The 13,658-nt window shown below is 35.0% G+C and overlaps 1 protein-coding gene across 1 annotated transcript in view; it reads right to left on the bottom strand.

The window, feature by feature from the left end:
• trpc3 (transient receptor potential cation channel, subfamily C, member 3) overlaps positions 1–13,658 on the bottom strand; it is a 58,216-nt gene that overhangs the window by 39,447 nt on the left and 5,111 nt on the right. Inside the window, 1 exon segment of the mRNA NM_001289884.2 lies at positions 6,375–7,140. Within this exon segment, the coding sequence (NP_001276813.2) occupies positions 6,375–7,140 (766 nt within the window).

Genomic DNA, 13,658 nt, shown 5'->3' with positions numbered 1-13,658 from the left:
AAAACCAAACAGAACTAAACTGCTTTGTTTAGATGGTTCAAACATGTTAAAAATTCTTTTTCAATCAAGTTCTCTTACATAGAAAAAGTAAATTAAATAGCTACTAGGGATGCTCATTTCGTTAATTTTGCTAACCGACAACCGCCGCTCATTAATCGGTTATTAACGGTTAACTGGTCAGATTACTATTAATTTTATATTAAACAAACTGACGTGTCTATTTTGTGTCTGACACATTAAATATTGCATTTTAAAATAGGCTACTAAACGCTTATTGCGTGGGCTTAAACGGAGCAGTGCTCGTAATGTCGAGCGGAAAAAAAGTGTTTCCTCACGTTCTTCTCCAACTAGCTCAACTTTTGCAGGCAGGCGTGACGTTATTGAAAAGGTGGTCACAGGGTGTGTCGCAATTCTCCCTTATCACACCGCGACACAGGATCATAGATCTGAGTGTCGCGATTTCGATATCGTATCGTGTATCGTTACAGCCCTACTTATGACGATGTATGCCTGCTGGGTTGTCATAAATCTGTCATAAACATGATTAAACACAACTTAACGTGAATGATGGAAGCTTTCAGCGGTGCTTCTGACTGAGCTGGGCCCAGTTTGATGAACTGTTGTCGGTGTCGGCAGGAGGATTTTACCCCCGGAACACCAACAACAAACACTACGTCATAATCACGCCCTCAAAAAAGCAAGCTCCTGATTGGCTAATGTCTGCTGTAGTTCATAATTTTGAACTTGAGCGATTGGCGTGAAACACTCAACTCGCGCCGCTTCATTTGCACAAATTGCGTCGTTCTACAGCACTCTAAAGGAAACCTATTATGCCCCTTTTCACAAGATGTAAAAGATATCTCTAGGGTGTGTGTGTGTGAAGTTTCACCTCAAAATACCAAACATATAATATTTTATAATATTATAAGCTTTGATCCTAATTGTGTCATTTTGGTTACTGTCACTTTAAATTCAAATTAGATTGTGCTTATTTCAAAAGAGGGCGGAGCTACAAATGTCTGTGTGTCAGCATAGTGGCAGATTCAAAAACAAGGCTAACGTTGCATGGTTATGAGGGAGAGATGGTCACTAATGGGCATGGCTTTCCCCCTCTGATGACACGTGCAAGGGAATCAAAGTGGTTTTAATCAAGTGTGATTATAAAAAATAATATTTATGAATTATAACATTAGAAGCTTGTCATATTCAGAGACTGTTGCCACATAACTGTGCTTAAACCCCTTATAAAAGTAAGCTTTGCATAATAGGTGCCTTTTGTACTTCCTAAAAGGCATCTCTGACAGTGTGGAATAACATGTTAAAACAGTGTGCAGGACCTACTAGACAGACATCTGTTAGACGTCATATCAGTGTGATCTCCCAGCATGCACTGCCTGTTGACGTTCAGTTTAAAACAGTACATGCTGCGTGCTTTATTGTTCTCTGTGGGATTCATTATACCTTCACACCACCAGGACGACAACACATCTCTTATCAGCGTGAGAAAACCAATATTACTGACCATATGTTAGACGGGAATCAGACAGCAGACATCATGACAGTTATCAAAGTGGGTCACGAAGGTGCGATGAGTGTATAACAAGCGGTGAAAATATGGCAAAATAAGAAATCAAGCTATATGCAGAGGAGTTAGGGTTACTGTGATGAGTTAAAACTGTAAAACCAAAAAGGATTGAATAATAAATCTAAATTACTACAAATCACTGAAATTAAATTTAAGAATTAAATGAACAAAAATAATGATGATAACAACACAAAAGTGAATCTAAGAGTAGCTTACGTTTCACTTCAAAACCAAAACAAAAAAGTTGATTAAAATACTTATTATTGTACAATGATGTATAATTAAATGTGTAATTTTTAATTCATTTTAATAAAAAAAAAAAATAATTTTTAAAACCTTTTAACAATTTTTCATTTATTAATTTATTTTTGAAATATTTTTATAAAGAAATTTATATTTCTGCATTATATTGATAAAAATAAAGCATATTTTCACACTTTATGTTTATATTTATATACATTTTTTATTAATATTTAATTTAAAATGAAATGTAAATTTAGTTGGACTACTATTCTAATGAAAAGAAAAAAATACAAAGACAATTTATTAATTATCAGACTAGATTTATTTTATTTTATTTTACTTTATCGATTTATACTAGTAAAGCAACATGTCTGGTAATTTAAATATATATATATATATATATATATATATATATATATATATATATATATATATATATGTATATATATATATATATATATATATATATATATATATATATATATATATATATATATATATTTTAAATAATTTTGATTTAAATATTCGATTGCTTTTTTAAAACCATCCAACATTTTTATAACGATTTCAGGAAAATAAAGCATATTTTATACACTAAATTATAATTACTTGAAAGTGTCTAAATGTGTAACTTCATTAGTTCATTGTGAATTTAAATCTCTTAATTTTTATAAATATTATAAATAAACAAATAAAGGAATAAAAAAAATGAATAAAAATGCAAATAAATAATGTTAAATTAAAATACTTATTAATAAATGATTATATTTATGATTAAATGTATTAATTTTTTATTCATTTAACTATAAATATTTGATCATTTATTTTAAATATACAATATTTTCATGAAGAAATTGACATTTTTGCATTAATTTCCTGAAAATAAAGCATATTTTTTACCCTGAATTATCATGACTTGAAAGTTTTTAAAGGTTTTACTTTAAAAGGTCATCGTACATTTAAATCTCAAATATTTTATCAATTTTATAAATTGATAAATACATGATTACATAAATATGTAAAAATAACGTTATTCAAAATACTTATTAAATAATAATGTATAATTAAATGCATTCATTTTTTAATTAATTTTCATTTAAATATTTAATTTTTTAAAGTTTTTTTAAAGTTTTATTTCTTATATTTTCATAAAGAAATGCACTTTTTGTATTCGTTTAATCAAAATAAAGCATATAATATTTATTTTTCTTTATGCAAATTATATTTTCTATTTATTTTAATATGTGTCTTTTTATTGACAGCATCTGTCTAAATCATATTTAAAATAAATGAATCACGGTATTTAAAATGAAAGCTCTTAAGCTGACGAATGATTTCTCAGTTTATCTGAAGTCGATCTCTAGCTCTGAACATGCCTGCGGTTCTGCTGCTGCTGCAAAACCTGAGATGAAAATCTACAGCCATTGAGTTCTGCAGACACACACACAAGCAGACAGACAATCTAATCCTTCACATAAGAGCTGAATCTGCAAGCATGACAATCAGACACTGTTAGTCTGTTAGTGAAAATGATGTAGTCAAACATATTTACCAGAAAGAAGCCATTGTGCTGTGATGTCTCTTTATTACGGTTCTTTTTATCCTGTTGACGGCGGCAGCAAACATACGCACACACACACACACACACACATACACACACACACACGCAACAGAAGTTAAAAATGCTGTTAAAATGGAAATAAATGTAAAGATAAGAGATGTAAACATAGGATGAATTCTGGAATGGAGAAGGAAATTCAATGCTGTTTCAACATTAAATTAAAGCTTGTGAGTGGCCATGTTTACACATCAGGTCCATCGCACATTGAAAAAGGATACAGAAGTTCAGTGAGTTAACTGTGATGACTTTAATCAAAATGAACTAGTTTGAGATTGATTTGTGAATCTGAATTCATCATAACCAACTCAAAATAAGAGTCTCTTGAGTACAAGTAAGGTTTTGTGTAAGTCACCAGACCCAATTCAAAATAAGAGTCACCCGAGTACTAATGTGGTTTGTTGCTGTGTCGTACTTAAGTTAGTGCCACCAAATAAAATTGTTCTTGACATATTTACTCACTGGGGTCATTAACTACAACCGTACAAAACATTTTTAACAAATATTACAGGTTAAATTACTGGGAAGTAACTGATTACATGTAATCTGGATGACAAAAATTAAGTACTTGTATTACGTATTTAAATACTCATCAGGTTACAATTTTATATATATTATGTATATATAAGGTAGTGCTGTCGCCTCACAGCAAAAAGTTCGCTGGTCAGGTTCGAGCCTCGGCCGTGTCAGTTGGCGTTTCTGTGTGGAGTTTGTATGTTCTCCCTGCCTTCGCGTGGGTTTCCTCCGGGTCCAAAGACATGTGGTACAGTTGAATTAGGTAGGCTAAGTAGTTCGTAGTGTATGAGTGTGAATGAGTGTGTGTGGATGTTTCCCAGAGATGTGTAGTGGCTCGAAGGGCATCCGCTGAGTAAAACGTGCTAGATAAGTTGGCAGTTCATTCCGCTGTGGCGACCCCTGATTAATGAAGAAAATTAATAAATGAATGAATATATATATATATATATATATATATATATATATATATATATATATATATATATATATATATATATATTTTTTTTTTTTTTTTTTTTTTTTTAATTTACATTTATTTATTTAACCTCTGAAAATTTTAATTCAAAGTTTATTGATGGTCATGTGACATTCAGGTAAACCATTAAAATATTCAATTAATCACTTAATTTGACAGGAGAATATAATTCAGAATGTAAATATATTTCATGTTGTTGCCAATAAAGAATCTATATTTTTTCTCTTTTTATTTTAGATCCGTATGGTACAAAATAATCAAATAGGCTCAATATATAGTTCATGTGAGATCAAAAAAAAAATAATTTAAAAGTAATCCACAATGTAATCAGATTACACTACTTAAAACAAAGGTCTCAGAGCTTTGCAATGACATGAAGGTGAGCACTTATTGACAGAATTTCATTCTTCATCGAAATTTGCAGTGTGCACGTTGAAAAACTAAAAAGCTACATCAGTGGTTCTCAACTAGTTTGGCCATGGGACCCACATTTGTACATGGTCATCAAGCCGCGACCCAAATTTTTAGGAACTATAATAAAATTTTAGGAATTATAATTAGTTTGTATTCATTTGTTAACATACACAAGTACAGATAAATCATAAGAAAATCACCAAGACTTACAAATAAACAATATTTTACTGCTGTCATTAAACAAAATGTATCAAATTATAGAAATATTACAGAGTAAAAATGTCAAATACTGTCAACAGTTTCCATTAACTAAACTGAACTGTTAAAAAAAAAACATTAACACTGATCCGGTTGAACAGAACAAACCAACAAATTAAAGTAAAATTATTAAATTAATCATAACCATTTTTATAACATTCACCAGTTATTTGCTCTTCTGCTTTTGTGTGGGCTTTCTTGGCCTTTGCTACACGGTGAGCACAGTAAAATGCGCAGAGTGCCTGTACTTGTTTTAAACTTGAAGCTGTTCGGCACTTTTGTGATGCTCTCAGCTCCTAGAGTCGTCTTTGAGAATAGTCCACAGGTTTGTCCTTGCAACTGGGATGTTTAGTATCTAAATATCGTTTTAATAAAGAAGGTTTCATGCTCTCTTGTGAGAGCACCTCATTACATATGACACACTGAGGATTTAAGCCTTTTTTGTCGTTGATATATATAAATCCACACTTTACATTTTCAGGGTCGTACTTGCGCTTCGACATATTTGTTGCTATAATTAAATAAAACTTCACATTTCAAACGGTACGGTTGTCGCATGCACATTTCAAAATAAAAGTCCCATATAAGCAAAATAAGTTAAAAATTTAAATTTTGTTGTTTTATTGATCACCCACTCCGCGACCCACTGAAAATGTTCCCGCGACCCACCAGTTGAGAAACACTGTGCTACACGCTGTGTCCTAACTACACGTGTCACCGCAGCATGTGTTAAAAGGTCTCTTTTTTAACGTTTCTATTTCCAAGACAAAACAACGGCATAAACTACAATGACGATGATCACCTCAGGTGCTGATTATGGGCTTTATTTAGTGTTAAATGCTCCCAATGTGAGTTTAAATAGCATTTTACGGGACATTTATTGCCATACTACTGAAAGCAGCAGCTGATCAGCAGATCTTAAAAATAAAATAACTAGAAAAACAACTGTGACCGTGAAAACCATCAGTCACTCAGTAGCCTATTTATAAAGTAAAACATGTTTATTATGTATTCATTAGATTATAACATTTCTCATTTCATTAGGAGTACAGTGGCTGATTATTAAATGAATGGCTAGTATTTAAATGTTTCTGTCATGTCGCGTGTTGCACGAAAAGACAAATACTTGTCGGTAGAATCCTGACGCATCGTGTGTAGCTATGACATGGTGTTAGACACCAAAAAACGACAATGGATGAATCAAGTCACTAAAAAAGGCAAAGTACTAAAGAAAAAAACACATCAGCATACTATAGCCAACTTACCTTAAACTCCTTTTCGATGTTAGCCAGTTTGGCAAGCTCATTGCTCAACTCCAGTGCGGTCAACACAGGGTCTTCGCTGGATAAAGACAAATACGCCGGGCTGGCGAGTCCACGGTACGCATTAATCCTAGAGCGTGAGTGGCTGAACGAATCTTTCCTCTGCTTCTCCGTGCAGTCCGCGCACTTACAGAAATAATCGTGCGGGCGCTCAATCCTGGCACCCTTCAACAGCAGCATGTGCACCACCTCGTATTTCTGACAATGTGCAGCCAAAATAATAGGCGTGATATCAGGAGAAAACCGCGTCCCGTCCTCGTCGTACGAGTAGAAATCATCATCCTGCAGCTCACAGGGGCTGCGGGTCAATCGTTCGCCGTTCCCAAAAGACGGATGCCCCAGCAGGGCCTCCACGATACGGACGTAACCTTTGGAAATGGCCAGCAGGAGGGCGTCCCCGACTCGGGCCAGGTTGTCCCGCCGCAGGAGCAGCTCAGTGACCTCCAGGTGCTCGTTTCCGACGGCCAGCTGCAGTCCGTTCTGGCCCATATAATCCATACAGTTCACGTTGAGAGTGAGAGATTCTTCCAGCATCTTGCGGACCACAGGGATGTTGCCATATTCGGCTGCATCCAGAAAGCGCTCTTCCTCTGGGGTGAGGCTGGTGCCGCGGGCGTTGAACATGAACGCTGGTCCACGTATGGCTTGCCGGCGACCCTTTTCTCTTGGGAGGGTCATCCTGCGATGGGGGAAACTTTCAGAGGATTTCCTGCAAGTCAAAAGTACAAGAATTTTAGAGTCAGTAATAGTCTGCACATTTTCCTCTGAATTACAGAGGTGTATCTTGAAAATTTGAGTGGACATCTTTTTTTTTGATAAATTCTATACATTTGTAGTTGTAAATTGTACAAATTTTAAGAACAAGAAGATCAGAACTGCGAGTAAGAATTGCAAGATATAAACTCAAGTATTATATACTTATCCATATGAAACATAAACTATTCTGACTTTATGACGTGCAGTTTTTATGTTTTTTTGAGTGTTTGCAACTCAATTATCACAGTTGCAATTTTAAGCTTTCCTGCAATTACTCTTGATTTTTTGATAAATTAGTTTACATATCATAATTTGCACTTCTCTCTAAAAACAAAAAGAAATGCAGCTGTATGCTCTAAAAATGTTAAGAAAAATATGTCAGAACTGCAAGTTGGGTATAAAGTTAAGATACAAGATATAAACCCACAACTCTGAATTCATTCAATTATCACAATTGCAATTGTAGGCTTTGCTTTAATTACTGTTTTTTTTTTTTTTTTTGCTGAATTAGTTTATAAATCACAATTTGAACTTTTTTTCTCTCAAAATAAAAAGAAATGCAGTTGTAGAAAAAAAATGAAAAAGCTGAGTTTAAGAAAAACGTCAGAACTGTAAGCTAGGTATGAAGTTAAAACTGCAAGATATAAACTCACAAATCTGACATGATGAATAAACCTTCTGATGTTTTATTAGAATTCTGAATATTTGCATGTCAATTATCAAAATTGCAGTTTTAAGCTTTCCTGCAATTACCCTCAGTTTTCTGCTAAATTAGATTATGTCACAATTCAAAAAATGTTCTCCCTAAAAAGAAACACAGTTGTAATTGTAGAAAAGAAATGCAGATTTAAAAAAAAATAAAAATGCAGTTTATCTCAGAAAAAAAGAAAATGCAGTTCATCTCAGAAAAAGAAAAGCAGTTTCTCTCAAAACAATGCAGTTTGTCTCAGAATTTTTTAAAAATCATTATATCTAAAAAAAAAGAAAAATGCAGCTTTTCTCAAAACAATGCAGTTTTTTCAAAAACAATGCAGTTTATCTCAGAAAAAAAGAAAAATGTAGTTTATATAAAAAAAGAAAAGTGCAACTTTTCTAAAAAAAAAAAAAGTAAAATGCAGCCTTCTTAAAACAATGCAGTTTCTTTGAAAACAATGCAGTTTTTCTGAAAGACAGAAATGTTGTTTAGAAAAAAAGAAAAAGAAAAATGCAGATTAATCTCAGAAAAAAGAAAAACAATGCAGTTTTCCTAAAAAAAAGAAATGCAGATTTTCTCAAAAAAAAGAAAAATTCAGTTTTTCTCAAAAATTTTAAAGCAGTTTTTCTCAAAAAGAGAAATGCAGTTTTTCCTCAAAAGAATAAATGCAGTTCTCTCAAAATTTTAAATGCTGTTTTTCTCAAAAAAAGAAGAAAAAAAGAAATGCAGATTTTCTCAACAACAACAACAAAAGAAATGCAGTTTCTCTCAAAAAATGCAGTTGTAAAATCTAGAATTTTAAGAAAAAAAAAAGTCAGAACTCCAAGCTGGGCATGAAGTTAAATTTGCAAGATATAAACTCACAATGCTGACTCAATGATCAAAAATGTTTTATTCTAATTCTGAGCATTTGCAACTCAATTATCACAACTGCAATTTTAGACTTTCCTGCAATTACTCTCGATATTTTGAGAAATGAGTTTTTAAATCTCTAATTCAAACACAAATTGTTTTTTCACAATCAAAACAATCAACTTTAGCTTTTCCTGTTACTCTCAATTATTTGTTAAATTAGTTTATATATCTATAATAGTTTATTTTATAATTAAAACTTGTTTCTCTCTCTAAGACTCTAAGACACAAATCTGTAATTGAAAGATGTAGAGCATTAATTCAGAAAAAGATTAAATCTAAATATATTAGCATAGTAAATAAATAAACAAGCATATATTAACGTCCGACCCAACGCTTCGAGCTCATCCAAGTGATGTCCTGGTGAATTGGCTGCTCGGTTAAAACTGATTTCAGTCTTTGACGAGCATTCTGCAAGTCTGGCGTCTCACTGAGAGCTGACAAGTGGTGTATCATCAGGGACGCGATCCCGCGATCCAGTCCCGCTGAAAGCGAGATCCCCCTCAGGATTTTAATAGCTTTTTAATGAAACGCAACAGATGCCAATCAGACTACAGGTGGGTGTCTTATTGGAGTGACGTCTGTGCTACAGTCAAGCTGAGTCACTTTCAGTAAGACCTTCAAGTGAACACAACTATCAATAACAACAAGAGGAAATTGAGTTTATATTGGTTCACAAAACACTTAATGGGATATGTAATAAAATATGTCGAGGCCTTGGCCTTGTGGCTAGTTCACAAACTCATGATGATATGTTTAAACATTGTGATGCTATTAGGAAAGGGTGTAAATCCTGCCAGTTCAGTCTGATCACTCTCCTATACATCACTGTGCTCTATAATTATTCTCTTTATTCTCTATTTTCACCTGGGGATACTCATCCCGAGGTCCTCAGATTATGCGGAGTCACTGATTGGATCCAAGACCAGCGACGAGATGATCCCATATCCGGGACCAGGCCATATCTTGAGCTGCTGCTGCGCTGATGGTCGTGGGGAGTGGAGATCATGAGTATGATTCCAGCGACACTCCAGGGACAGACGAATCTTCGCTAAGGCCATCTTCCAGTCTCCACCGCGGTGACTGAAGCTCTGCACAAGACTTTTGGCCAGCGGAGAAATTAAAATGGTCATGCCCAACTGAGTCTGGTTCTCTCAAGGTTTTTTTTCTTCACTCCCATCAGGCGAAGTTTTTTTTCCCTCTCCGCTGTCGACACTGCCTCGCATGGTTCAGGATTGGTAGAGCTACGCATCGATGAATTTGCTCTTCAGTGTTTGAACTCTCAGTAATGATTAAATCACACTGAACTGAGCTAAACTGAACTGAACTGAACTTAAACACTAAAACCTGAACCACACTGTTCCAGTTACTGAACCACACTGTTCCAGTTACTATGACCATTTATGTGAAGCTGCTTTGACACAATCTACATTGTAAAAGCGCTATACAAATAAAGCTGAATTGAATTGAATTGAATATAGTGTAAAAAAAATGTTGGGTTCATGACAATCGATTAGTGTTGGGACAACACAAAGTAATAAGTTCACCTTTTAGTTTTTACACATTTAAGTTGATTGAACATAAAACATTTTAACAAACATTACTTTTTAAACAAGTACTGCTTTTCTTACAAATAAACTGCATTAAATTTAGAAGAATGCCCCAACACTGGTTACTGAGCCGTAATCAAATTAAGTTTTGAATGGAATGATCTGCTTTAACACAGTATAATCAATAGCCCCTTTCACACAGTGATACCGGTAAATATCCGGAAAATTTCCGGAACGACTTTACCGGTATATTCAAAAAAGCGCTGTTCACACAGGCAAGGACGTTACGGAAGTTTTCCGGAAAAGAGCATTCACACATCCATTCCAAAATACCGGTAAATTCTGACATCATTCACCACAAATGAGCTTTAAACGGCTGCGCTTGTATTTGTAAACATTTGACTAAATTACAGATTCTGTGGATTATCAATATTGTGAACAACTTTCGCAGGATCACTTTCGCATGTCGAGATGTTCATAATATGTGCGTGTGCAGGCGCTCATATGCGCACGCAAAGCTTGAAGGTAAACAAACAACGGCTTATCATAAGCATCTCATCGATGATTATTTACACAGTTGGCATTAAGAAGAACATATAAACGTGATCTGACTAACTTCTAGCAGCTAAATGTGTCTGGAAAAATATTCAAAGGCTTTTATCCTCACAAACCGCGCGGACGTAAATGCGTCTGACTGTTGTGATTGGCTAAAGCAGACGTCTCACGTCAGCACGTTCTAGACGTGCACGCGCTTATTACGGGAATCTTCCTTCTGCGTTCACACAGCGCAGCATTCCGGCAAATTACCGGTAATGTTACAACTTCTCTTTCCGGAAAATAGCCAGAATGAATTTACCGGTATTTTCAAAAAGGACCTGTTCACACATACAACCTTTCCGGAAAATTGCCGGCAATTTTCCGGAAAGGTCTGTATGTGTAAAAGGGGCTAATAAAAGCACATGTTTCCAGCAAATCTCATGAGCACATGGAAAAAAAATGCAAGGGAAATCATATTTATTCTGCAATCATTATGAACATCAAACCGCTTCAGCTCAATTCCCATTGATATGGCAATGTTTGAGTAAATGAAGCCAGAGTTTGTTTAATTTAGGGTCTGAATTTTGTCTGAAATGAGATGGAAGGCGGTCTGCAGGATTTACTTGAGCGGGGAAATTCATTTCACACAGCTCAGGTCTCTGGAGCACCACGTCACAAGAGACCAGAGACCAGGAGAAGCATTCAGCTTCAAATCTGCAGCACAAACCCTTCATGCAAACCCCTCCACCCTGACAATTCGATAAACGCAAAGCGCTCGCCCTCCCCGAAAACCTCTCAAACCAACAAGCCAAAATGACTTTAATCTGAGCTGGGGAGAGATATGAATTAATGAGAAGGTTAAACTGCTTTCGTAACGTCCTGTGACCTGTAATGGGAAATTATTTTCTTCCTGTTCACACGTACTATATTTTAATGTGAAGACTGAAAATTGAATAAAGTCAGACCAAGTTTAATTGCTTTAATTCTCCGGAGATGCTCAGTTTACACACAGACAGCCTCTGTGGGTGAAAGGATCTCAAGGATGGGCTCACAGGCATTTTTAAAGACAATGTTAAAATGTTTTAGATGAGAATTTCTCTACAGCTCCTTCACTCTTAAACAACCAGTAGATTGGCTGTGATAGCCCAATGATTATAATGCATTTGATCTTTACTTTAGCAAAACTTCAATAAATCATCAATATATAATTGGCAATCATCAATATATGTAAAACTGTACAAAAGCAAGCACATCCCTCTTGGTTGCTGAGCCAAAAACGCAAAAGGTGCAAATTAAGGGCTCTATTTTGATGGTCCATGCGCAGAGCGCAAAACGCAGGGCGCAAACGCTTTCAGGGCGTGTCAGAACGCATTTTTGCCAATTTAAGGATGGGAAAATCCGCTTTGCACCGTGGCGCATGGTCTAAAAGGGTTGAGTTTATTTTCTTAATGAGTTATAGGTGTGTTTTGAGAATAAACCAATCAGAGTCTCATCTCCCATTACCTTTAAGAGTCAGCTGCGTCGCGACATAAGCGCATTCCCTATTTACAGGACGCAAAGTAAGTCTAAGTGGAAAAACTGAGCATTTCACAAGCAAATAGTTCACAGTTTATTTAACAGAAAACTGTTAAACAGAGCATCTACTGCGTGAGAACGAGAGATAATGGAACTACTTTCACTTTCACTCTTGGATAGAGAAACCTTTATGCACAGACATCAATTAGCCTATAAATAATTAATTTAGTTTGTTAAGCGCAAATATTCGTTTCAAAACTATTTCTAAATTCAGTTCTAATTTCCAGCAAACGAATAAATGATCAATAATAACAAAGTGTGCTCAAAAAGCAGTGGTTTTTCATATTTCTGTAGGCTAGGAAATAATATGTTTTGTAATATTTTAATCCTTTATATTTATATTCTATATCTATTCTTATTATATCCTATATATATCATTAATATTTAAATGTTTTCATATGTAAAGATGTTTGCCTATTGCTCTCTTGTGTGTATTAAGCAGTGTGTAAGCGAGGCGCAACTCTGCGCCGGAGTTTAGACCGGGTTTGTTTTGGTCAAAGAAAAAATCTATTTTAGTTTCTCAAAATAGCAACGCGCCAGCGGTCCACCTCAGAACGCTTTCCTTTTTAGACCAGAATGCCTATGGACGCACATATGAGCGCTAATGCATTTGCTATTTAAACAGTGTAGCGCAACGCCTCAAAACGACTCTTGCGCCGAGCTGAAACTAGCAAAAGACTATTGCGCTGCGCCTTGCGCCACATTGCGCCGGGTGTATGATAGGGCCCTAAATATTCATCAAAGGCAGCAACACCAAAGCTCCAAAAATACAAATTTATTCAATTAAAAAAGCTGACACAAAGCATGTAACGTTTACAAGCCACACTACTACGCTACTGTAACTTTCACTGAGAAATGTTTCCAGTCCAGCCGATCTCCCGCCCCCGAGAGCCATATACCCCACAATGGTTGATGGGTTCTCCTGATATATATATAGACAGTGACCTAGTGGTTGAACTAGAAATTTCACTCCAAACTCAAAAAATATTGAAGAGGGTTTTTTAAGCCACTCCTCTAATTACACTCCAGCATACAGGTTGCCAGATTGTCTTGCAATGTTAGCTGCTTAGCTAATATTTACATTTGTAACATTTATTTTATTTGTGGTAAATAAAAACCACAAGATGTGCAATTTTAAACCTCTGAATCTGCGTCATCTCATCTTATGTAAATATGCTGAGTTTTCCACCTAAGCAACCTGAG

The sequence above is a fragment of the Danio rerio genome, chromosome 14, assembly GCF_052040795.2.
Source record: "Danio rerio strain M-AB ecotype USA chromosome 14, GRCz13ab, whole genome shotgun sequence".
In the NCBI taxonomy this organism is placed as follows: Eukaryota; Metazoa; Chordata; class Actinopteri; order Cypriniformes; family Danionidae; genus Danio; species Danio rerio.
The sequence above is the reverse complement of the archived record's forward strand: the minus strand, read 5'-3'. Positions and strand labels throughout refer to the sequence as shown.